This window comes from Clinocottus analis, unplaced genomic scaffold (assembly GCF_023055335.1).
Source record: "Clinocottus analis isolate CAN_PGR_092001 unplaced genomic scaffold, fCliAna1.0.p SCAF_5, whole genome shotgun sequence".
Classification (NCBI taxonomy): Eukaryota; Metazoa; Chordata; class Actinopteri; order Perciformes; family Cottidae; genus Clinocottus; species Clinocottus analis.
This window is the reverse complement of record NW_027176207.1, coordinates 14103035-14130164: the sequence shown is the minus strand read 5'-3', so window position 1 is coordinate 14130164 and position 27130 is coordinate 14103035. Positions and strand designations below refer to the sequence as shown.

Below are 27130 nucleotides of genomic sequence, written 5' to 3'. Positions count from 1 at the left end.
GCATTTTGGTCAGTGCAAGGACAAATCTGGTTGCTGGTACCTCAGCGAGCATTGACACCTGGATAATTCTAACACTTGAATGCCACACAAGGGGGGTCTTACCAATAAAAGCAGTGGGATTGATCATCATATGCTATCAGAAAGTGCCGAGAGTTATAAGCTTTTACGACAACGGTGTCGGTCTGGAAAGCACCAGCAGTAGCAAGGTTTAGGCCGTGAGCTAACCAGTGGGGCGTCGCTCAAATGCACCAAAAGCTCTGTAAACAGAGTACGGAAAGCTTGGTAAACAACTTCAGTTCTTCATTCTCTGATAATTTAGAAATGACTCCACGATCTTTACAAAGCAAATATGTGTTTGCTGGTATATTATGTTCAGCATGTGGAGCTCTAGAAGGAGTTAAAACACAGTTCCATGGCTGATAATAAAATAGTCGGAAAGGGAAGTAAAGCACTGCTAGGCATCAACGCTTTTATCTCCCACCAACAAAGAGCTCCACCAGACCGAAAGCGTCAACTGTGTTTGACAAAAACTGTGTTTTTTGTCAAAGTGACTCATGCAGATTGAACTGGACACACACAGAAAGCAACCTCCTTGTAATCAGGAGCTTAAATCAAGAATTTTTCGACAGAAAGCAGAACTGCCCCTTAGTCAACTATCAGGAGTTCTCTTATCAACATGATATTTCATATTTCAGTCATACTTTCTTTTACTTTTTTTAAAAATACATTTTCCATTCACTCCATGTCCATGCACCTTTTGGGGAGGTTGACTTGAGCTCCACCCCAGCCCACTCTGACTGGTACCTCCAGCATTTCCACGGTGGGCGGGTCTAGAGCTCGTTGGCTTTAGGACCCAGTGGCTCCTCCAGCGAGGCGGCTCGCCTCTCAGACTGAAGCAGACAAAGGCGAAGGGAGAGACGGCGTGCCGCTATCCTGCAGCATCGACTCACGCATTCACTCACACACACTCTCTCTCTCGTGCGCCCCCCCTTCCCCTCCCTCCCTTGCACACACTCCCTTCTCTCCGCAAGCAGCGACGCAGGTGAGTCCGCTCCCGGGTGATGGGATTATCCGCAGACTTTTACTTATTGAAGGATACATTGAAATTGGCACATAATTGGGTTTTCATCTGAAGTGGGTGAGTTGAGAGATGACTTTGCAGGTTTTCGTGTGTGGTATGAATGGTTTTAGGTTTTCAGATGTGAGCAGGTGGATTGTGAGTAGGTGTGCGCCTCCTCAACCCCCCCCGCCCTCCTTTTTTTCCTGAAGAAAAACTTGCATTTTCTGCCGCTGCTCTCTGCCATGTGGCCACATCATAAATGAGAAGTGTGGCATCAAGAAACTTTTTTTTTTCCTTCCTTTTTGGCGACTGTGATTTGTCAAGTGGCTGTGCGTGGCATGGCGTTTCTGGATTTGATCACTGCATGTAGATTAGCTCTGGATGAAGAGGACTGGAGAGTCCTAATGTGGTTGCTGGTTAGTCAGGAGTGTGCAGTCACCGGGGTGTTGTGTGGGTGGCTCAGCCAGGATCACACAACCAGCCAGAAATATCAGTGATTCCACCCAATGTTGCTGCAATGCTGTTTAATGCTCACACCGGCCTTTAGCTTCTTTCTTTTTTGAAGGGGGGGGCTTTCATTAAGCTGTGGTGGTAATTTCTATTCCGCTATTGATGGAAATCAATCAACCACAAAGAAAGATGATGTAAAGCTAGATGGCATCTACTTTAACCCTGAAAAGCTGTGATAGTAGGGAACTATTACTGCTTCCACGATGCACTTTTTGGACTCCTGCTGGAAAATGAGCTTGCTGCTCCAGTGATGGTGATGTCACTCTGAAGGCAAGGCACCCTGTTTGAGACAATGGACTGTCCTAGTTGATGCTCCACTGGGAAGGGTCACTGTTGGCTCAGCCCATTAGCGCAGCAGATGGGCTTGAAACCTGGCCTTTGTCAGCTGAGGAGCCCCTCCAGAAGTCCCACCCCTGTCAGCATGCCTGTCATAAAACCCCAGTCAGCACCACAGCCAGGAGTTAGCAGGGGGCTGGAGGGGCCCGCCACATGGATGGGTGGCGGCAGCATGTTTCCTTCCATTCTATTTTAATGGCCGCTGTTTGTCAACCGCATGCAGGGCATTAAAGCATGGAGGACAATGAAGGATTAGAAATGGAACAAATGGGCATGATTAGATATTGTTTCCTTCATTGGTTTAGATGGTTGCAATGAATAGGGTGAAAATGTGTTTAGGCTGTTCATTAGCTTTGTGTCTAAGAGTGTTGTTCGAAGCTGAGGCTGCAACCAGCTAATTTCCTTACTTAATCTGAAGATATTCTCAATAGTATAAATTAGCAGAAAAGTGTCCAAGGTAAAATCTTGTCTTGTAAACCTAAAGAAATTCAAGTTTACATTGATGAAAAGCAACAAATCCTCAACCTTAAATCTGACAACGGTTGCCATTTTTGCTGGAAAAATTACTGAAACGATTGATCATAGTTGTCAATTTGCCAATTTATTTATCTGCCAATCATTTCAATTCTATTCAAAGAAACAAATGATGGTTTTCTGGTATGTGCCCGTGAAAACATTTCAGACATGTGAAAGGAGAAGTAAAAAAATCTTTAGTTTCATAAGTTTGTAAAACTGCCACACAAGACCGCCAATTCATATTATTACAATACAATTTCAGTCAACGCAGATAAACGATGATTTACAATTTTGGTGTAAAATTGCTTGTAAATGGTCCAACATTTCTTTCCATGACCGAAGAAGCCAAATTGTAAGGTCAAGTCTTGAACATCGAGGAGGAAAATGTGACTTAACGCATCCTAAAAGACTTGCAGTATGTGTGTTGTTAACAAGTCACTCGGAGATGACATGAGTTCAAAGACCAGTGACCTCTTGGTCAATGGAGTCTTGTAAACTGATTACCACCTGGAGGAGAAACGAGTGACATGTATGTCACTGTTGCCTTATGCTGGCATTTTTGCGGAGATCCCAGTTGTCAAAGTCTTTGTCGTCTGCACTGAACAACACTGGTTTAAAATAATATGCCTGCAAACTAAACAGTTGGAGATGCATAAAAGATAAAGAAGACACCACTCCTGAGGGCTTTATTTGATAAAGAGAATATTGACAATGTGATCATGTCGATAGACCTGAGCTTTAAACTGTGCATAGATAATCTTCTGTTTCATGTGGGTGGCTGTGAGTGTGTAATGGGTGTGTACGAGTGTTCACTATGAAAAGTATGGTTCAATGGGTTTCTGTGGCCTTTGAGGACTGAGTTGTGGTCATGAGGTGCAGGTGGGAGGTCAGCAGGAAGAGACCAGTCTTTCAAATAGAGAAGCTGCTCCAGCCTTCCGTCTCATAGCATAAGTGGTTTATTGTTTGTTGGCCGAACAGATGCATCTTTTGCATAATTTCTTGGAAACGGGAAGAGCTGGATCTCCTGTAAAATTCAAATGGACACTATTTTGGGCCAAATGCCGGTTAACATTTTCCTTCAAAGGAAGAACCCTTTGATTTCAGTCTTATGTGGTGAATTTGCATCTAAATCCACGAGTAACGCACTGACTTACTGTGACACCAAACCACTCCAATATTAAACACTGCTCTGAGAATCCATTATTTATACTGAAGTACAACAAGACTTTTTGATTTGTTACATTGTAAACGTGGTTTTGCTACTGCTAGACATGCTTCACTAAATATTTTCATTCCATTGAATACATTGGCAGAATATTATCAGCTGGACAGCAGCAAAGAAATGTACATATTCCTTCAGTTATGTGACAAAAATACACCCTGCCATGTGTGATTAGAGCAGATCAACTCACTGAAACGAGAGAATATTGTTTATGGTTATCCGTGGGATCCTGGAGATTTTGTCCACCAGTTCCCAAATGAGAGACTTATTTAAGACCTGTACCCTTGAGCTTTATTAATAAGCCATGTGCCAGTTACTGATTCATCTGATCAAGTAAGACAAGCGCTCACAGGTGTATGTGGGCGCGTCAATCCATAGGAGAAGTGTGTTACATGCCTCACAAAACAGTTCAGCCGAAGCTCATGTGGGATTGTTATCTGACATCAGAGCAGTAAATCCACCGTTCACATACAATTTATTTTAGGTTTAATAGATCTTTACCTCAATTTGTGGGAAACCTAACCAACGTGTGCCATCTGGTTGGTCAACTATCTTAATTTCCATCTGTATAATCCTATTTTCCTACCTGATACATTATTCAAATCCCATGTCGAGTGAAAACTGATTTACTATCAGAATCGCTGGTGCCTCAGTAAATGTAAACTTGAATATGTGAGGGACGGAGGTGTCATAATATTCAGCACCGTAGTTCATTGACTCAAACTTTGTATTAGTAGTGATTTTCCTTCTACTTTTTTTGACAAGGTTTCACAAGCGAAATAATAAAGCCACATCCACATTGTGCTTTTGAAGCGGTCAGGATGCGCCATCACTCACTACTTGCAATACAAACACAATTGTCTGGAGACTAAAGACCAGCATTCAAAAGCAGTTCTTTAGGCTCACTTAAAAAGATTAGAGGTTTAGTTCATTGTATACCTGTATGCATCAGATGAAATCATTTCCATCGTTGTAGGTTTATATAATTCCATGTTTAAAGTTAAATTAAAATGCACGTCTCCGGGTTTGTACTAGAAACTTCTAGTAGGGCTTTTAGCCAAGAGGTTGAGTAAATGGGGGTCTTGATTGAGTCTCTTATCAGTCATGGTTTTTTTTTCCGGCTGCCGGACTTCTTCCGAAGAAAGTGTTTGGTCAACACCAGATTTTAAACTAGTGCTTTTTATATGAGTCTGTGTGGAGAATCTGAATTTTTCCGCTGTGTCGACAAAATCGCTTGAAGGCGAGTCCACTCAGAATGTCTTTGGTTGAAGACAGACCTAACTCATAATGAATAATAACAGTAGATGTAGAGCACCACATTGTGTTCTGGTGAAGTCATCCAGGACGAGATGAAGAGAAAAAGGAATGCTTCCTGGGTGACTGAAATTATCCTAATTTACTGGAGGATATTACACTAATATGACTAATCAGATTTAGTGGGATTCATTGGTAACTTGTTTGGGTCATGTTGTTGGACCAAGCCAATATTGTAAATCCCAGTCTTGTATTGCTGTTGCAGCACTTTACTTTGTGACTTAACATGCATTGTTTTTCTTCTTCCCTCAGACTCTCCGGAGCTGGTCACCACCACCACACATCTGTCATAACCATCTCAACGTAAGTCATCATGGAGCTAGACTTTGGACATTTTGACGAGCGAGACAAGGCCACCCGTAACCCGCGCGGTGGGCGCCTGAATGGACTTCCCAGCCCGACCCACAGTGCCCACTGCAGCTTCTACCGCACGCGCACTCTGCAGGCCCTCACCAATGAGAAGAAGGCCAAAAAGGTGCGCTTCTACCGCAACGGGGACCGCTACTTCAAGGGCATCGTGTACGCTGTGGCCAACGACCGATTCCGCACCTTTGACGCGCTCCTGGCCGACCTCACGCGCTCTCTTTCTGACCACATCAACTTGCCACAAGGTGTCCGCTTCATCTTCACCATTGATGGCATGCGTAAGATCGACACAATGGATGAGCTGGAGGAAGGTAAGCGTGTCTGGTCAGACGCATCGAGCACTTAATATAGATGAGGGATCCTTTTAGATTGTGGTTTTCTTGCTTTCTTTCTAGTTACTGTGCTGAGAAGATTTGAAGCCTAACATTTCCACTTCGGAGATTAGAAGTCTTATCTTTTTCGGTCTAGACTCCTGTAATCTCTTCATATGATGTATCGACTTCTAATCTGAGGGGTTACTTTGGGCCAGTCGAGGGACTTGGTCCACCTCCTTTCAACTGCACATTGTATATTTTGTTTGGCCAATGAGAGGAAACGTATACGAGGATTTCTTAAGGAACTGAAATGCATACCTTGTTTAAACTAAACAGCCACATTTGCAAAACAACACAACCTTTTACTCCACATGAGATTGTATTTCCTGAGTCTATCTTTAAAGACCTACGGTTAAAGTCTTCTATCTTGGCCTTCACTGGACTCGTACTGAGCTGTAAAGCCAGCTCTCTACATCTCAGCGTGGGACAAATGGCTCATTAATAAACAACATTCGCATCAAATTGATTAAAGAAACCTCCAGTTACAATTTGGGTGGTTTTACTGTCAAGCGTCTCCTTAGGAACAATGGTTGGAAATCCCAATTAAAATTACACTTTTTTTTTTTTTGTATTTTCATTCAAGTGAAAATAAAGAAGCCTTTTTTCCTTCTTTTTCTCTGTCTGATAGATGAGATGGCATGAAGGAGTGGGTGGTTGTCTGTTGTACGGTATTTGTCATCAGAAGTGATTTACGTGCGTACAGATTTGTCAGCAAAGATGATGTGAAATCCTTTTTGCTGGTGGAATATTGTCTTTGCTTGGCACCAGACAAGATGATCCATGCGTCTGCCTGGCGGAGGAAAGTCATATTTTAGTGAAAGCTCTGTTTAGATTACATTACTTATATTTTTTTAGATCAACAACCTTCAATCGGATGTTTCTCAAGATGAAGTCATAAAACCAGCTTAAGTCCTGGTCTAATTTATGGGATCGTTCTGTGCAAGTGGGGCGAGGTGGACAAAGTGGACGTGGACTTTGAAGATAAACTGCAGCATAATTTGTTCAACATGAGATCAACATCTCGTGTGTGTGTGTGTGTGTGTGTGTGTGTGTCACTGTGGGTGGTGGTGGGGCATTTCATTGTGCTTCCGCTTGTGGGATATAATTAATTGCTCAATCTTCTCTGCACTGTATAATCCAGTTCTGTGCCTTTTTTTTTTGTTTTGTTTTGTCTTTGCCGTAATTTTGCCACATTTGTCGTAATTATTGCCTTCTGGATTCCGCTTTTGTCCAAATTTCTCTTTCCCTCCGCCTCCCTACCATTTTGCCTCTACGTTAACTCCTCTCTCTGTCTCAGCAAAAACGGCACAATCTCCTGTAAAGGCTGGAGGTCGCTAAATGGCGACGAAAGTGGAAGATTGTTTCGAGAATTGGATGATGATGATAGGCCAATTCAGGAAAAAAGACATTTGTGATGAGGCTGTAGACAATTTGAGCTCCTTGACAGATTTACATTTTCTTCTAAAATGGTAATTTTCAAAGAATTCTTGGACCTTTTCTACTGCATAATGACCAACAAAGAAGAGAAAATCTGTTTGTTTTCCTTCTCAAAAGAATGTTTAACTTGACTTTAAACTTCAATTCGCTGAAGCAAACCGTTTCTCACATGATTGAATTTAGCCAACCAGATACTATAGTTTCTGTGTTTGGACATCCAATCCAAAGACTTATGCTGTTCACTTAATACGATGAGGATGATTAGCATTTAGTTTGGGGAGCTCTAAGGATCAAGAAATAACATTTTGAACGCTCAATAGAAACATGTCTCTGCAGAACCAATCTGGTTACTCAAATCCTCAAAGCGAACAGTTTTTAGTGACACCATCTTCAGAATGTTAGATTTTCTTATGTTGAAATTATTTCTATCCTCACATTAGATCGTTCTCAGAAAGCCTGGAGATTCCCCCACTGGTCTTGATGTCTGATAAACTGAGTTCCGGCCGGTTCAGATGTTTCTGAGCGAACGCCTCTGGGAGTCTCCGGTGTCGGAGTTAAATAGTCATGTGTGTTACAACACACTAACCCAATTTTTCTTCTGCTTTCACAGGGGAAAGCTATGTTTGTGCATCAGAGAACATCTACAAGAAGGTCGACTACACAAAGAACGTCAACCCCAACTGGTCCGTGAATGTAAAGGCCTCGGCGAGTCAGAAGAACATGCAAGCCTTCGCTGCCAAGGCCGCCGCCGATTCCAGAGAGGGCAAGGACTTTGTTCGACCCAAGCTAGTGACGGTGATGCGCAGCGGTGTGAAACCACGCAAGGCTGTGCGCATTCTGCTCAATAAGAAGACGGCACACTCCTTCGAGCAGGTCCTCACCGACATCACAGAGGCCATTAAACTTGAAAGTGGCGTGGTCAAGAGGATCTACACACTTGATGGGAAGCAGGTATGTCTGACCGTTTTGCCGTTGCCCGGCTTTCAGGTGAAAGGCAACAGATCCAATGTGCTGCTGTAAACCAAAGTTTGAAAAACTAAGCTTCTAAAATCCAAATGTACCAAGCCACAAAAGCTTTTTTTTGTCTACATTTGAAAAATGGAATAGGTTCCTCTGTTGGGGAAAATACTGGAACAAAGGTGCTTTGGTATGTAAGCAAAGTTATCAGCTACCAGGTCTGTGGTCGGGATGAGAATAGTAGATCATTCATGAGTCCACCCACACACCCAGCCAGGTATCAGGATCAAAGGGAAGCGGGGAAACAAAAGCATTTGGTTATACGAAAAACGAAACAAACAAAAACATCCATTGAATTGCATCTTCACTGAATTTATGTAAAGTCATCTATATTCAAAATGGACATGGAAGGTAGAGAACAAAATGTCCGCCCCTACCTTCAGTCAACAGTGACACGGAAGGTCCATGAGAACCTCCAGTGTTCATGAGAACCACCTGTTTAACACAATGACCTTCATTGTCTGCGGTCTTTATTCTGACTTTCGTCTGATGCGACATATTCTCCTCCATAAGCTGTTGGCGAGCCTTTATTGTAGAGTTTTTAGGCCATAAGTCCATCTATCATTGAACGGACCTGGGAAGAGCAAACCCTGCATTGCTGTGTTTGATCATTTTGCCACCATTGTTGCCGCCTTTGGGATGGTACATACTGATATTTTAGTAAAAGGGTGAGAAAGTAACTCATGTCAACCAGGATGCTCCATATTTTAAAGATATCCTTCTCGGGCAACTCGAAACCCTGAATTACTTCTATTCAGTTCGGAAACATTTGTCTATCGGGTGGAATGTATAGCTCTTTTTTGGGGGGGGTTTGGTTGCTGAGACTCATCCAAATTTGGGGCAAAAACGTTTTGAAAGAAAATGATCAGCCTCCATCAGACCTGTATATTCAATACGCAAAAGAATGAGATTAAAGCGGTCTGCAGAATTAATACAATCTGGAATAAATGCTTAATTTTATCACCAGCCAATTTGACAACCTTGTCAACACACTGGGAAAAATGCACATCAGACAATCATTCTTTATTTCACGGGAAACATTGAAACGTAAATGCAATATCTATTTGGTTTATTGCTAACTGAATCCCTGTGCAGCTAGTTAAAATTGCTAAAGCTATCTGATTTGCTTACCTGTTAAATTCAACAGCAATATCTCTTTTGTCTTCTGTCCAGAAAAAGGTATAAAGCACCAGTTAAGCTGCAGCTAAATGTTTCCACATGTTTTCAAGAGCATATTGTGAGAGAATTAAGATAGATGCCATGGCAACAGTCCCATTTATACTGCACTTCACTTTGGTGCTGCTGTTATAACAAAGTGCACACTTTTTATTTTATTTGTAGGCTAGTATCTCTAATAAAGGTTTGACACAAAGATGAGCAGAGAACTTAACATGCAATGGGACACAGCTGAAACAAAAGCTCATCTATTGAGGCACACAACTTTACCTAAAAGTCCCTCCCAGGGGAGGACTATTGTTTTCTCAACACACTGCTGAAGCAAAAAAGACGCCATGTTTTATTCATGCTTGTGCTTTATTGGAGCAGCAGGGTCAGCCACCTGGAAGGCCGAGGAAAGGTCTGTGAGATGGACCGGCTAATGTTTGCCTGATATCAACATGTGTGCTACTTTATAAAGTACAAAATAAAATGTGCGCGAGCGGTTGTGTCCAACAATTGGGGGCGCAGCATCAAAATTTGTTCGTAAATATCTTTCTGTGCATAAATGAGTGGCCTTTTTTTTGACTAAAAATATTCAACTTGATGATAAAATGTGTCTTGCGGATGCAGGGACGGATCTATCTTTTCTCTTGATAATTACTTCACTAGCACCTGTTACTGGCGGCACAGATCAAATACCTTTTGCTTTCCAGACTATCGTGAATTGCAGTTAATTAACGGAGGCGGGGATGTGGAGCAAGCGGTAAAGCGTGTGTGCGGATACGAACACCGACATCTGTTCCTCAGTCCTCTCTTTGATATGGTTAAATGTTCTCTAATTCTCCTGTGGGAACCTTTTCCTGTATTATTCATTACAGATGGACTGGGGATCGGGCCCTGCTGAGCTCCTGTAGGTGTTGTACTTCTTCGTCTTTTTGTCCTCTGGATTAATAAGGCTGGAATCACACGTGTCTTGGAGGAGGGGAGGTGCGCTAAAATGATAGATGGGGGAATTTGATTTTTAATGCCCTCTCCTCGGGGTGCAGTCTGGCTGCCCCGAGGTCTCCTACCAATTCTCCTGCAGAGACACTTGCTCAGATGTTTGTCTGTTGTAACCACCTAATGGAATATTACCTTTATTCTTATATTTCAGTGTTTTTTTTCTCTTTATAATCTGGCTCTGGCTATGCATTTTTCTCCATGCATTTTTAATATGTTCCCTCCAAATACAATTAATAGCCACCACATGGTAGCGGTTTCAATCAGTGTATTGATCAATGTATCTTCACTGGAGCTGAAGATGAATTATTTTGTGATGAGTGTCCACTGCTCTTGGACCCGTTCCAGTGCAATGCACCGACATGTGAGAAACGCTGCGCGCATTATTGCGGCAGTCTTTGTGTGCAGAGGCACACTGCAGCGGCTCTGTGGTGGAGGTGATATGGTAGAGGCAATATTGATGCAGTGCCCGCCCCGCCCCTCCCCGGCTCTGCGCCGATCCTCCTCTTCCCATTCCATTGCGATGGCTGCTGGAACCGGTTGCTAGGAGACCACATCCCAGGCACAAAGAGAGCCCAGCTGGTGTGGACTGGTCCGTCAGATACCACATCCTGGAGTGGGTGTGAGAGTTTACTATCAATGCAAGCCTCACATGTCATGCTTTTGGAAAAAATAAAAAATAAAAGCAAACCTGCATGCGTTCCATCGGGGGTATACGATGGACTTCATCGTGTTTGCATGAGGAGTTTTGAAGAATTGGTTTGTGGCTGAGATGAAATGTCTTTTAAAATGCCTGCGTTTCCCTCTTGATCTTACCCCACAGACAGTCTGCCCTCCTCTCTTTTGTCAGAGTTGTGAACAAAATGACTCCCATTTTCCCCTCAAAAGCTGCTGCTTTTCACTGTAATCAGGAAGGGTGGGGCCATTGGATTCAGGAGTCTTTTTCCCTGCTCGGAGCAAATTAGGATCATTTTATTTTCACTGATGGCTAATACAAATTTCCTGTGCCTAAAAAGAAGAAGTACATGTCTTGATTTGCCCTCACTGCTTCTTCCCGGCGACATTAAACCAGAGGGTTTATTTAATTGCTGGCAGCCATTTTGTATTCATTTCTTTTTGATCGAGGGGTCCGCGTAAGAGAAGAGTTCTGATTTGCATTTAAGATTCACTGATCGTTCATCTGAATTGCACTTTGGCATTTAATAGATGCCAAATCCAAACGTCCTCTGTGAAACGCGCCCTGTTGCAGAAGACTCGTTATTCTGATCCGGCTGAGCAATGAGCTTTCTATTTCAGTCTTTCTTTTTATTTTGATCAATTTGTCAACAAAGAGCCGCACAGGAAAACAAAAGGATGCTTCGGGCTCACTTCAAGCACAAGGTCACAGCGTTATTGTCGGAGAACAAAAGATTCCAATTTTCTTTTAAAAGTTAAGAACTCACGGTAGGAAATTATTCACTGACTATATAATATGTACTCCGGAATGGGTTTAGGGCTTCTTAATATCTGAAATAAATCCAGTAATGGGGAAGAAAAGCCTTCTTTTCCTCGGTTATCAGTGCTCCTGCAGTCTGCCTGCTCTTTGCCATGCTGCAGAAGCAGTTGTCATGGCAATAAGCTCTGCCGTGATGGATTCAGTTTGTGACAATGGCTGTAATACGCTGAGTGTGCGCTTTACATCGGGTCTTACTCGCTTACCCGTCACCACAGCTCACTGCAGTCACATATCGCTCACTCGTGTGTGTGTGTGTGTGCGTGTGTGTGTGTGTGTGTGTGTGTGTGTGTGTGTGGACACTCTCACATGGTGTTGCACACAGGCAGACAATCAGGCTGACAGAGGGGCGTGGTCCCCATGATGAAGCGTGCCGAGCTGGCTTGGTAGCCTCTATGCATCCTCTGTGCCTGAGCCCCCCCCCCCCTCTCACACCCCCTACACGTTCTGTACAAGGACCACATCAACAAGTGAGCATGACCTGCGGGGAAGAAAAGGAAGCACAATTTAATAATGCTGAGGCCACATCAGTCAGCCGAATGGAAAGCCTGCTTCCTCGGGGGTTGGGGAGTGGTGGGGGTTAAAACGACATCATGCACCAGCTGCTCCCCGTGACTGTGCAGATACCACGGCCTAACTGCCTCATCTGTGCTCCAAATGCATCCGGAGCACCTACAGTAGCACACGGACACCGTGCCAGTGCACCAAGGTCACTGACGGGTCAGAAAGGCAGCCAGCGGTAACGATCATCGTTAGAGGGGGACAAATCGCTGCTCAAATAGTGGCTTTCTTTCATATCCCCCCCACCCCTAGCCCTCTTAATTATATCCATCAACTAAGCTGTTGCTACAAAAGCAGACAACCTGTGAAACCTGCAACTGAAATGGACAAAATGGAGGCGCTGGGTTTATTTTGAAAGAATATTCTGCTTGGTGCAGAGGCGCTGATATTGATCAGGTCTGTGTGCCTACAGTGAAGGAATTGGTGTGGGAGTTTACCCATGGGTCTGCAAAGCAAGGTCTTACTGGTTCTTTTCAGCCTTTGTCTTTTTCTTTTCTTTTTTTTTTTTACACTTGGCTCATTTGCTCCTGGTGAGATTTGTATTTTTGGCTTTTTTTTTGTTGTCTTTAGCCACATCCTCAACCTTAAGCTTTGAGCTACGCACACACCCTCAACCTGAAGCCATCCTCACCGTCATATTCTCTAACTGCTAATTTCAAGACGTATTATGCAGACAGAGGGGAAACCCTCTTCAACTGATCTAAGATGACTCCTATGGCGTCCGTCACAGCGCAGCAGATTAGTATAATCAGTTTTCAGTGTTTGATTTTACTGACTGACCATTTGCTGACTCCTTGGCGCCGGTGGTAAGCCTTTATGTGCTGATTAGAGTCAAAAGGGCATCATGCAACATAGAATAGCATTTCTTATGCACAGAGACAAATTGCCATGACAGTGTGGAGTCTGAGGACTCCCCTGGTCCAGTATCTGGCAAAGATCTTTCGTTCAGTTCATCCTTTTAAACAGCACAGTCGGAGCCGTAATGAATGAAGTCAAAGACGAGCATCTGCTTGTATAAGACAAAGGGTGCATGAGCTTTGTTTGAGGACATTTCCTGCGGCTTCACACACACACACAAGTTAAAGCAATAAAGTGCTGTTTGATTTTTGATATTTTAATTGTAGTGCAGACCAAACTGTTAAACTCTAGCAGTCTGGCATTGATTCAGGTTTAGTTTGAGTTGCATGTGGAATGCTGGCCTGAACAGAAAATATACATCATGCCATATATTTGACTCTGCTCAGGCCAAATTATGAGATTGTTTAAACGTGCATTAATGTTTAATGATGCTGAATACAATTAGTATAGTTTGGTTAATGTTAAATTAGCTTTTATTGGTGATGCTGTTGTGGTCAAACCTCGTGGTTTGATAAAAAAACTAAGGTGAAACTTCTCACATCTGAGTTAATTCCCAGATGAGTTCTGTTTTGTAGAACAAATACTGAATTAGAAAAACTGTCCATTAGAAAACAAATACAGATCACGATGGCCGTGACCTCATGACATGTCTGCGGCGTGTGGGTGATCGGGCCAAAAGAACTCTGAATAATTCAGTTGTTGTAGTTTGTGGATCCCTGCGTAGCTGCTGGTGGTGTTGGTGGTTTTCGGGGGTCATGTGGTCTTGACAGCTGGTGAGGCAGATTAGGGATGGGCTTGGTGGGACTGCGGGTGAGGGGCACCTGCAGTCTGGAAGGACCCAGTTTTTTTTTTAGTTTTTTTTTTACAGAAACCCCCACCCGCCTTACTCCAATAAACAAACACACAATATACACACAGTAACTCTGTGTGTATTGCATATGCAATATGACTATGATATGGTAGAGTCCGATGGCATTTCTTCTCACATTGTCCTTTTCCTGCGTTCAGCTGCCAGGTGGGTCTCTGACGCACTTGACTGACCTTTTCAAATTGAGAGCAGATGCTTCTTAACCTATATCCAAATGTTCCCGAGATGGCCTGCCCTTTCCTCACTGCAGCCATGTTTCAAAGGGACTCTGACATTTTACATTTGATCTGATCACATGCAAAGCAGAGCTGTTTTCCCCACCACATTTCTATCGACTGGAGGCTGATCTGTCGGGCCAGAATTCGCAAGTACAATTAACCCCGTGATGGGCATCCCATGTGAGAGGAGACAGTGATTGTTGGTCCGAGGGACATCGGATACACACTGTACATTAATTATTTGTGGGCTGCATGATTCAACGAGCACCAATCTGGACGGTAACTGTACAGATAATCTGGATTTTAAGTGATCATTGTATGGAATAGGATTAGTGGGATTGCTTAAAAGGATTCAATGTTTTTGATAAGGAGTCTTAATGCTTAAACCCATATTATCTTAGAGCATGCTATGTTTGCACCATGGTCACCTTTCTTCTCAATGTTTTTTAAGTTATTTTGCAGCGTTTTTGTTTTCAGGTGTTTCTATTGAATCGCCCCTCGGCTGGTGCTGCCAGTCAGAAACCACCAGAGCAGACAGTCCTCGTTTCAAATTCTGTTAAAGGAGATTAAGGTAGCAGTCTGTTGGATAAACACTTTATCCCTTTAATCAGCTCTGTTCTTAAAGCTATTAAAACATAGACAAGCTTCTCCCATCCCACTCCATTCCATCTCCTCTCCTCCACCCTCTGGCCTTGTGGGGGGGAAAGAGCACTTCCTTAATGCCTATGATTCACTGTCGGGGCCACTCGTGCCACAAAACCGTTTAACCTAATGAAAGTAACGTGTATCTAATCTCTTGATAATGAGCACGGAAGAAAACTCACATTTGCAGCTTTTTTAAATTAGACCTGAAAAGCAATTAGATTGTGATCCCTGGAGTCAAAGCACCATCTCTGTACTCCAGCAGGGATCTTTCAGGCCTGTATCCAGGGAATGTTGTGGGCCACAGAGAGGTACAGCTGTTGGATGCCTCGCCAGCGAGTCACCAGCACACACTTTTAGCTCGTCGAGCAGGACGGAGAATCAACATGGCAGCTGCTGGGGTGGGGTGTTCCCAATTTATCTGCAGCTCATACTTTGCATGTGTATCACAAAGGAAACCATGATGCATCTTGACTATCCTGCCGACCGGCCCAACATGGGGTCCTTTTTAGTCTCTCTGGTCATGGACCCCATCAGAGAAACCGGCAAGAGAGTCTCAAGTCAGTGAGAGTGAGAGAAAATGAGCCCCAAAATCTTCCCTGTCGATATAGACACTGAGTCATGTCGTCAAATTAAATTAGTTAATTTGTCTTGATCCAATAATTACAGCGAGAAATGGCAACTGGTGTTGACAGGCAAACTGGAAATGAGATGGAGGTGCTTTGTAACAAATCTCATCTGCAACAGGAAAAAAAACAGGCAAGGGGAAACGCAGCTTTTGAGCTTGAATGACTTTAATAGGCGTGCCTGAGCTGGTTATAATGGAGAGGAGAAGGTGTGGCCCAAAGACATCTGTCCTCTCAGGCCATATAGTGTCAACAGCTGCTAGAGTGGAAAAAGACCCTGGGGAATGAAGTTGACTCTTTTGAACATTACAGCAAAGGTGTAACATTATACTCTCCATTGTTTTTTTTGTGTGTGTTTTGCTCCATGCAGCTACTGTCGCTAAAGGCATGTTAACATGACAAGTAAACACAACGGTGGGTTAGCTGACTAAACCCTTCGGCTGGCAGACACAGAAGTCTTTTGCTCGCTGAATTAATCCGCATAAAGCCTGTGTGTTTGCAGAGTTCATCTTTTTTGTGTTTTTTGTTTTTATTAATTGAATGTTATTGGCAATAAATTACATTCAGTTCATGGAAACAAAATAAATGTTGAATGTTATTGGCGGACTGCACGGTGGTGTAGTGAGCAGCACTGACTCACAGCAAGAGGCGTCAGGGTTCGGATCCCGGTCTGGCCGGGGTTTGGATTCTGGTCTGGCAGGTCCTTCTGTGTGGAGTTTGCATGTTCTCCCCGTGTCAGCGTGGGTTCTCTCCGGGTTGACCGGCTTCCTCCCACAGTCCAAAGACATGCAGGTTAGGTGAATTGGACTCTAAATTGCTTGTAATGTGAGCGTGAATGGTTGTCTGTCTTTGTCTGCCCTGTGATGGACTAGCGACTTGTCCAAGGTGTACCCTGCCTTTGCCCCTTGGCAGCTGGGATCGGCTTCAGCGCTCTGCGACCCTAAACAGGATAAGCGGTTCGACTGATTGATGGATGGATGGATGGATGGAATGAAGGTTATTGGTATTTAACAAGTAGGGCAGATCTACAGATGAATATGAGCAGACTATTCTCTGTTGCCTAAAGTCTAATGTAACTCATTCAGAAAGTGCCCTAAAGGCATTGATCAGCATTTCAAACTGATATTTTTAGCCATGCTAGCGGCACGGCTCGAGGGATGAAAACGTTAAGCTCCCAGTCAGTCAGTTCACCACTTTAGTCCACGCTGAAATATCTCAAAATCCATTGGATTGCTTGCCGTGAAGTTTGGCAGACACACGTTCATGTTCCCCTTGGTATGAATTGTCATAACGTTTATGATCCCATAACTTTCATCCAGCTGCAGTTCAGGTCAAAATTGTGTAATTGTCCATTATTTTGTCATCATTAAAGCAAATTATGCTTCAACTGTACTTTGTGTTTATTGCTAATTTGCCAATATTATCTTGCAGAACTAAGATGGTGAATATGGTGAACATTAAACTTGCTAAGCATCAACGTCGCACTTAGCTCAAAGCACTGCTGTAAGTACACTAAATGATGGTGATGCCAGATGATTGGGGGTCTCAAGTGTTCTGTCTTCTGGCTTTACAGGTCACCTGCCTCCAAGATTTCTTTGGAGAGGACGATGTCTTCATTGCTTGTGGACCAGAGAAATTCCGCTACGCCCAGGACGACTTCTCTCTGGACGAGAACGGTGAGCTTGACGGCATTAGTCTGTATTTTACGCCATAGATATGCTGGTGAATCAGCTTTGTGCAATTTTATTGAAAAAACCATATGAGCTTTAGAGTAATCATGCAACAATATCAACTGAAAGACAGGAAAACTGTGAAAACATAGCTGTGAGAAGATTTACTGGCAAATCCAATCATGCATTTGAGCCCTGAACATGCACGGTGTGAAATGAAAATGTCCACATAGTGAGAGCTCAATATGTATCAGGGGCTCTTTTGACTTATCATAATGGATTTTTGTTCTGTAAAAGATGTCCTTTCACATACAAAGATGTCTGCTTCTTTAAAGTGAGAAGAAAAATTATTTATGTGAGAGGGAGGCTGAGAAAGAGAGCAGTCTGTTATCTGCAGCCAGCAGAAGTGTTTGGAAAAAAGGTAGAGAAGAAGCAGAAGAAGGGACATTAATCTGTCCGGTGACGGGTTTAGGCCAGCTGATCTTTAGGTGCTGATACAGCTGAGGAAGTCGCGAGAGAAAATGTAAAAGCCAATCCTCTCTCTGAGTCTCTCTGCTCCCCTCAGACCTGAAAATCCTATTTTTAACAACCCACTTCCACCTAATGTCCCCTCTTCGAGTCGTTCAGTATCTTCTAAATGTCTTCAATCCTAACAGCGCTGAAATCAAGCTCATTTGTCATTACGCTCCCTTCATTCTTGTCTCTTCCCCCAAGTTTCTTGTCTTGGTAGGGTGGAGATGTCAGTACAGTTATAATGATCTAGGTCCCTTCTTTTCCCCCAATGAAACCAAAGCTGTATCGTTTCATTCAGTCTATAATAGCCTTGAGGCAAAAATAATAATGAAGTTGAGCATTCAGATATCCCGGAGTAGTCCTTGGTGAAGTAGAGGAGCGAGCCCTGTCAGTGGTACATTACATTAGGACACTCAGACCACTCTGGATGAGGATTTAAGGTCCAATCCTGATGTTTTGGAAGGAGATTCTCCCCACAACGATAAACGATAAGGTTCCTTTGTAATGCATTTTCAAGGAGATAATATTCAATTTATGCAAAAACCCAAGACGCACATGCCAAGAAATGTTCCCTCTATACTTTTGTTTGGGCTCGACATGAACGTAAAATGTATTTATTTTCTCCTTTCTTCTATTGACACAGCTTTTAAGATTGGTTTGGCAGAATTACCTAAATAGATTTAAATCCCTTGTGGTTATTTTTTTTCCACACTTGGTATGTTAAATTCAAGACTGTGATGGACGTGCAGACGGAGAGGAGGACGTGTGTACCTGCAGCTCTGTTTATGCAGCGACAACATCAGTGGAGGCTGAGAGGGAACCTGCGCAGGTAGACTCTGGGATATTTAGAGGCCGCTGAGTAGACGAGACAAGCTGCCAGTCTGAAGCATTGTCAACGGCTCGGTGGCACACCTCGCAAACAACGGCACATATAAATGTACGTCTGTATCCGCCAGTGCGTGAAGGTTAAGGGAGAGGAGACAGACGTGGTGCGATCCCAGGAGACGGAGGGAGGACGGAGAGTATAATTAGCATCAAAAGTGGAAGAGAGCCGGAAGGGGGGAAGAAAGGGAGTCTGACAGTACAAACAGGACGGGGGGATGCAGAGGGAGGAGTAGCAATGTCTGGAGTCTGTCTTCCCTGATTTTCTACGGTGACCCAGAATACACTGCATACATTTCTATATCATTTCTATAAGCACTCACTGTTATGTGCATGAATTCATAAGTGATGCGCTTGAATGATGGCAAAAAAACAAACAAGATGGCAATCAAACTATTCAGAGTAAGGGCTGGGGAATATCACTTCCAATAATATAATTATTTCCATACTGATGCCAAAATAATTTAAGTATAATGCGCCTGTCCCATTTAACAATGGAAGCAACATTTGTTAAATATTAAATGTTGTCTAAACACAAGCAGTCAAACTTTTGACTTTATCTAAATAAAACCTAATAAAAAACAGTTTGTTATTGTTATGATTTTGAATAATGTTACATCTTACATAAAGAATAAGTAAACTAAAATACCACTTTTCTGTACTTTTTGTTGCTCGAGGTCAACATGGACACATCTTGGTTGCAGTTGAGGTTTGATTTATAACGATTAAAGTCCAGAGCCCAACCAGGCTGCTGCTAATTGTCTGGCTTCAGCATATTAATCATGGATATATTTTTTGGGTTTTTTTAAAGCGCGTTAATTTATTGTTGCCCCTTATTGACCATTTTAAAAGCCTTTGTGTTTGTTGTGTTTTCTGCTTCTGCACTTATTTCCTTCTTATCACGCTTGTGCTGGGCTCATGTTGGTATCTCGGTAGAGCTTGAACTCGTATTTTTGACAGAATTTCAATTCACCACCAAACATGAACACATGCAGTACACACTTTCAATAAGGGGAGATGTGACGTTCTCTAACTTTTCTTTGCGCTTCTTTCCACAGAATGCAGGGTGATGAAGACCCCCGGAGCCAAAGCCCAACGTGGTTCCATGAGGAGTCCTGGTCCCATCAGGCGCATCAAGTCTCCTACTGAATCAAGTGAGCCGGTTGTTACCCACACTGTGATGCCTCCTGTTTTACACATTTTAAACATTGGGATATACAACTACATCTTTTCTGTTCATACATTTAGACATAATAATGATTATGCATTTAATTTATATAGGACTTTTCATATTACTCACATATCATTTTTACAATATCCTGAAAGCTATGCAAAAAAAACAAAACAAAAAACTAACACACAGTCATACATGGTGTTCTCCTTTAGGATAGTGTACGATAGATTGCGAACAAATACCACTCAAGCTTGCTTCCAAAGAGCAAATTGCAAAGATGCTAAAGATGCTGTTTTCTATTTACATTTTATTTAGTATTTTGTTCGCCTATAATCTTAAAATGTGGGCAGAGAAGGAGTTAAAATCGTGGTTGCTGTGTTTTCTGTAGTCTGACTGTTTTTACTGGGGGGCAAACAACATCAACTCCTAAATCTCCCAACACCACCTAAAACTCTGTCATACTGGAGCATTGGGACCGTACAAACCCATCCTTTATTGACTGAGGCTAATCCGGTTAGATTTAAAATAATGTTGCTTTTGCAGATTTTTAACAAAAACATGAATTAAACATGAAAAGTAAACAAAGGCAGTGTAAACAGCTTTCAGCTGTTTGTTCGACAATCAGCCATTTTAACTTTTAATAATATCCAGGAGGCAGGAGAACATAATGGAGACACTGGTGCCGGCTCGAGCTTGAATCTTTTATGGGAACAACAGCTTTTAACTCTGGAAAAAGTGCTTGACCTCTTTGTTACAATGAGTTTATGTCGCTGCCCCATTAGCTGGTTGTCGCCATGAAATCGGATCGAACTCAAACATGAGGGGAGAAAAAAAAAAGCAGCTTTCTTCGACAGCTTTCACGTAAACTATATACACTGAAGAAAAGAAAACTCTCAAAGATATGTCTTTTTGTTTACACCAGGTTCATATCATATAACCGGTTAAAATGATGCATCTGGTAGATAAAAATAAATAATTCAAACATTGCATTAGTTATCCCACTAGTGAGGACCATGACCCCATGATGACACACCCACGTAGATTCACCCACATGTTTTATTTTGAACATCTGTGAAAGTATGACTCTCAAACAGGTGAGTTATTACATCCCCGCGAGGATAAATGCAGAGAGTTGTTCAGAGGTGGAAGCACTTTACCCGATAGGTGGGGGGGGGGGGTTTGGCGTCTCCAGCACTGCGGGGCTCCTCGGTCCTTCAGCGCTCTTGAATATTTTATTGATTACTGACGGGGCTGACGGCCTCTAAAACAGCAGCTGGTTGGCCAACATGCTGGGGAGGCAGTAAACTGTTGAGCATCAATCACCTCTGTGATACCTGAGAGGTCAGCAGGGCGAGAGTGGGATTGTGACGGATGAAACCTATGTGACTTGCATATTTCAACCTGGATTACTACTCATGAGACATTAAAAAAGAGGATTTCTTTTATGGCGTGTGGATTACTTTTTAGTATGCACGTCATATATTTTTTTATGCTCTTCATGAGGTTGAAATAAATCTTTTAGGATCTTATTTATTTTCCAATGATTTACGATATATATTGTAAGCTCTTTAAGACCTTTTTAATATTGGGATTACTATTGAAATACTGATATCCAGACTAGCAGCGTGGATCTGGCTAAAGCACAATGAAATCATAATCGAACACCTCTTCACCTCTTAAAAAAACTATCGCGTAGCGTTTGCTTCCAACCGTCTCTGAATGCTTCTCCTGTCGGTGATTCGTGAACAGCTCAACAATGTATGTGCATGTGCCTTGATATCTAAAATGTAAATATGTCTCATTTACAGAACAGTTGGCCTCCTTACCTGTATTTTCTTCAGCTTCTGACATAAATACACTTCTTACATCAGGGTGGCGTCACGGCCCTGTGATGGAAGCTGTCAATGAAACAAAGTCATCTTCTATTAAACATTCCCTCACTGGACTGAGTTTTCTACAGAGAAAGAATCAATCTAGATGTAGAAATGTGGAGCCAAAACCTTAACAATGTGAGCAGCTTGGCTGTTTATAGAGAAAAGGCTACTCTCCCATTGCTGCAGCTGAATGTTTGGTTTCTAAATGAAACAGCTGCACTCTCTGCTCAGGACCGTGTTGGAGAGCTGCCCATGTTTAGATAAACATATTTTAAGATTCCAAGATAATAGGACTTGTAATTTTAGGTTTGTCTTTTTAAAGTGTTTTTAAACTACTTGTAAAGTCCAAGATTGTAAATCTGTGAGTGGTTAAATGAGGCCAGTGGCATCAAGTTGGTTAACAATGAAACGTTGTGTTTTCAACACTCATTGGCTCAAATTTACACTGGCCATCTGGCTCATAGTCTTCAGAATGCTTTTCACCTCTTAAAAAAAGGAAAAAAGCCTCTTTTAAAGCACTTAGCACACACAACTACGTCCCGTCGCTCTGCTCATAGATGTATAAACACAATGTTCCACACAGAGGGACTCCTAGCAACGTGGCACGACGCAGAGTGAGTGAATAAAATGTCATCTCACAAACACCGAGCTCATCAGCCACCTAGACCTGGACCGCCTGCATGCAGCACACTGAAGCCAAATGAGGCCACGATTCAGGAATCACTTTCCTCCTGGGCCAAGAGAAAAAAAAAAGTTCAGGCCTCTCTTCATCTACACTACTGTTTACCTCCTTTTCTTTTTTTTTCGCTCCCTCATCCCTCCCTCTTTCCCTGTCCTCTTTGTGGGCTCTCTCAGCCAACGGGACGGGCTCCAGCAGCCAGCTCTCCACCCCCAACAGTCCAGGCCTCAACAACAAGCAGAAGGTACCTCTTCTCTCCCTCTCCTCACCCTGTCATCTTTGTACCCCTTTTGTCTCCAAATCCATGTTCTTTTTTTTGTTGTCACACTCTTAACAGTGAATTTACAAGTGTGATTTTTGCCGTCATGTGTTTTTCAGGATCTCTACTTGCCCTTATCTCTGGATGATGACGACTCTCTCGGCGAATCGATGTAGACTCTCCTCCTGCAGCCAACGTCCTTCTCGGCCTGAAACACAGAAGTTTTTATACCTCTGCTGCTTTCCACCTTCACTCACAGTGCTATCTGTTGTCTAGGAGAACCATTCTGTCTCTTTTTAAGGCCTTAGCCACCAGGGCTATGACACCATTTGCTGCTTGAGAATAACACAAACCAGTTTTTCTTTTTTAATCCGTTTCGACCACATTCGTAAGACTCGGCTCACCAATGTTTCGACGTATGATTCCATGTGCAAGTTGGCCGCTATTTCTTAAAAAAGGGCACACCAGTCACTGACCAGCAGATCACACGGTGGAAAAATGTCACTTTGCTCCCAAATATTTTGTTAAAGAATGCACTCTTACTTTTATATTTAGGTCACAGAATTCCAAGCAGCAAATGGCCATTTCTAGGGGTGTGAGTCAGAGCTGACTTAACTTTTTTATCACTTGTATTCGTAACGTTTCTCCGTGTCCTCCTGTCCTACAGTCAAAGGTGTGAAAGGTAATGGTTCCTTGTCGGAAGACATCTGCTAAGCCTGATTAAAGTCTTTCTTACCCGCTGTAAATAACGTGTAAAGCTATCCATCATAACGTCGCTGCCCATTGCTCTGCTTCCATAACATCACTTCAATGTCCGTCTAACATTTGCTCAACATAATACAGGGTATGCTCAAAGTAAAAGAAGCGCCAACAAAACCAAGTCCCACCACAGAGGGTGAGAATGAGTGGGATGCAGCTCCCGACTGGGGAGGATTATCAGAAGACAAAGCCTCCTCAATTCATGTTCCTGAAAATATATATAAAGAGGATTATGAAACCATCTCTAAAATGACACCTTTATATCACAATAGAGGGCTCAAATGCCTTATTTTAGCAATAATTGGCATTCATCTTGTCTAGTTAGGGACAAGGAAATAACTCAAGAAAAAGCATCCCACGTCGCCCTCAGTGAAGTCTTTGTGTTGGTGTTTCCTCTATTTTGACCCTCTACATAGACAGTAGGTTATAGATGGTGAATGCCATCTGTGTTTTAGATTTTCACAAACTGCAGTGCATGATATTGATGAATGATTATGAAACTCAAGACTAAGCTGATTTGAAGGACCTAATGGTGCATAAAAACAACCAAAGGAAAAAATATTAGGCTCTTTTTTTAAAACACAATACAAATAGAAGAAAGCTCACACATTTAGTATACCGTCTGAATCATTCCCTTTAGGCCAGGTAGAGACGTTTATAGTACATATGTCAAATTAAAAGATAATTAAATGAAGGTGTCAAAGCCAAAGTATGATGTGTTAAGTATGATGATGATTTTTAGACCAATAATTATAGAAAAGGGAAAATATGTGATTTTATTAGTTAGTAAATATGCTGGAGGAAGCACCCCTGGAGGTTTATGCATGTTACTTTTAACACATCAAAATAACGTTGAGATTAAATCATAAATCATGCTCATCTGGGGAAATCAGAGTTCTATCAGGGCGCTAAACAGTAGTTGGGTTTCTCCTATTTTGCATGGCTCAGCATAATTCTCCGATACAAAAAACTTAATGGTTGTCTAAATCTGTGTGGGTTTTACATTTTTATAAAGTTGTATTAATTTATATTAAAGGTACTCTAGGATTTCTTTCTAGTTGCTCACACGAGCTCTTAATACTAGTACTTTTTTCAAGCCTCTGTGTGCAACTTTCTATGGCCATACTTCCTTTTCTGTCGTCACGACTTGCGTCGTGTGTCTTACAAATCCACTGAGAAGCGTTTTCTCAGATTTTTGCAGGGAATCGAGCCTGAGAATTGCTAAATTGGATGATGCTGAAGCACAAAGCAGGGAGATACTCAGTTATCACAGCAACAGACACTTTACGGTCTACTTGCCAGCATTTAAATGCGTGACAATTAATTTTGTATTCAAATAAAAAAATGCTGCACATGTAGCATCCTTTTTAAATTAACATCTATGCATTTGGATTCAAGAATAGTTAAAACTTTCTTTTCGGTAGGAATTACCTTTTTTATACCCAATAGCGTAATGAGAAATAAATTAAAATGTCCATTCAGATAATTGGTTGTGAAGAGTGATCTGGTGCCTGTCCTCTGGATTAGTTTTAAACAGCTGTTTCCATCACTTAATGCTCACCAAACGATCCGGTGCAGAAAAGTATCTTTCTCCTGCAGGAAGTGCTTTCACCCCACACAATAGCTAATAATATCTGCTAATCCACCAGCAGGGACGCCTCACTTTTCCCACCATTTTGTACAAACCCCTAATTGTTGTCACACAGTAAACTTACATGCTATTTTTTGTTTGTTTCCTTGATTTTTTTTTTCTTTTTCCTACAGCTTATTTGTGCTACAGCATATAAAACGTTAACAGCAAATGTTGGTTGTCTTGTGTTAACCTGCCTCCACCATGTAAGACTGGTGTGAATTCATCACCTATAGTGGTGCCTTTTTTTTTAGGATTACTGTCTTTTGATAAAAATAATTAAACTGGACATCGAAGGCTTGATCTTTGTTAACAGCTGTTTGTAAAACATTTTGAAACGCCGTGAATGATGAGGCCTCCCAACACACTTTGTTTTGTAGAGCTACAGGACACTTTATCATGGTGTAAATACGCTCTTTTCCTGTTCTCTTTCATATGTATGCCTTTCTGATCGGATGAATGACTTTTGTTTTTCTTCCAAATTAACAATGTCCTTTTTAGTGGTATTTTGCAATGTCACAGTGGCTTGTTTCCGTGGTTCATTCAATGTATTAACCGGTATCCTTTTGCAATTAAAACGGTTGTATTTCACATCTCTCGTCTTGAGTTTTTTTTTTTTTTACAATGCCGGACACTTTTGCTCAGATTTACGCACATTTTAGTGTTCATTGTTTCTCAAATCACTGCAACAATATTGATATACATCCATAATTCAGTATGTTATCAAAGCAGTATATAGTGTGTGTTTGCATATTGAATGTGTTCAGCCAATGCTTCTGAGAGACATAAAAATAGATAAAAGATTGAGTTAAAAATAGTATTGTGTTCATGTGAAGATCATGACATAACCATCTTAATCACCATGGGAACAGGAACTATGTCTCTCACATTTCCAACGGCAGCCAGACGTGTCAAACAACAAATGGCTAAACTGTATTTATTAATAATCAAAAGCTAATACTTAATGATGGGGGTTGAAATATGTGCAAAGTTTCAAAGAAAAGTCAGTCAGCTTTAATTCCATTTGTGCAAACATACAGAAGACTGAAAGTACATTTTCTACATTTCTCTCCTGTTTAGCAAAGTGAATTGTGATAAGTGCAAAACAGTTAAGTTTTAAAAAGAACAACATATAAATTATAAATTAGGAAACTAATTTAGCTAGCAAATTAAAATCTCTACTTTCAAATTCTTGTGGGTTTCATCCAGTTTTTATTAATTGATCAAATATGGATCAGTAAAAATGTATATTAACGACTGCTCCAGTATATATCCAAATGTAAAATATTAACACAAACGTATGACAGAATGCTTTTATAGCCTTCCAATAACCTATAAAAGATCTCAATATGTGAATATAAGAGTAATGTTCTATATTATATAATCTATAATGATCACATTTTCACACATTTAATCTGCAAAACTGAAGCCCAGATGATAAAATACATATGCAACACCTTGTTTTAGATTTATAGAGCATGTTATGAACCATAACTGCACCTTTTTTTTTATGACGGTTGTGTTTTGTTTCTACTCACTGGTTTGTTACACAACACTGGATCTGGCGGCCTCTGCTGCAGAGCTCAAGTACGGACAGACGTAACGCCTACTGTAGGAGGCAGACGTCATTTATCTCAGGGAATGTCCTGCCGTCTGCTGGCTATCATGTGTGCATGCTGTAACTTCTCTCTCAATTGAGGTGAAAAATAATGTATGGATCAGCTTTTTGACAAAAAATAAAGAAACAGGAATGAAAATGTGGGTTGTAAATGTTCACCACAGGCACTGATAATTGAATGTCTGTCTTTGTTGCCAACCATTCAAGGTCATGCAAGGTCAAACGTGTGTTTCTTCAGAGCTTAATGCCTCGCTACACCCACACAGGTGTTTTCAGTTATTGGCTGATTACAGGGTCAGGTTGAATGTGACTAAAGTTTAGTTTGGAATTAATTGGGCGCAGTTTGTCCCGCCCTAACAGGTGAAAGAAAGCTAACGAGATACTTAGACGTCAATCAATTAGTCTTTACACTTCTACACAGCCCTGAAAAGAGCGCTAATCAGCCAGATTTAAACACCTGAGTGGGTGTTCAGAGGCCGTAAACTCTGAAAAACATCA

General features: G+C 41.9%; 1 protein-coding gene across 2 annotated transcripts; it reads left to right on the top strand.

Annotated features, from left to right (window-relative positions):
• Positions 1-885: 885 nt before the first annotated feature.
• On the top strand, positions 886-25605 carry LOC137802895 (neuronal migration protein doublecortin-like). Of its 2 annotated transcripts, none has more exons than XM_068601080.1 (7): positions 886-1042; positions 5211-5635; positions 7746-8086; positions 17148-17250; positions 19698-19793; positions 22543-22610; positions 22745-25605. In XM_068601080.1, exons 2-7 carry the CDS (start codon positions 5272-5274, stop codon positions 22799-22801), a joined length of 1029 nt encoding a protein of 342 aa, XP_068457181.1. In that variant the 5' UTR covers positions 886-1042; positions 5211-5271; the 3' UTR covers positions 22802-25605. The 2 variants fall into 2 exon arrangements, with proteins under 2 accessions (XP_068457181.1, XP_068457182.1); XM_068601081.1 differs by lacking the exon at positions 886-1042 and adding an exon at positions 1064-1138.
• The last annotated feature ends 1525 nt before the right edge of the window (positions 25606-27130 follow it).

Coding starts and splice junctions, on each gene's coding strand:
- LOC137802895 (XM_068601080.1), top strand. CDS start 5,272: ATGGAGCTAGACTTTGGACATTTTGACGAGCGAGACAAGGCCACCCGT. Junction 5,636..7,745: donor AATGGATGAGCTGGAGGAAG/GTAAGCGTGTCT, acceptor CTGCTTTCACAG/GGGAAAGCTATGTTTGTGCA. Junction 22,611..22,744: donor GCCTCAACAACAAGCAGAAG/GTACCTCTTCTC, acceptor TGTGTTTTTCAG/GATCTCTACTTGCCCTTATC.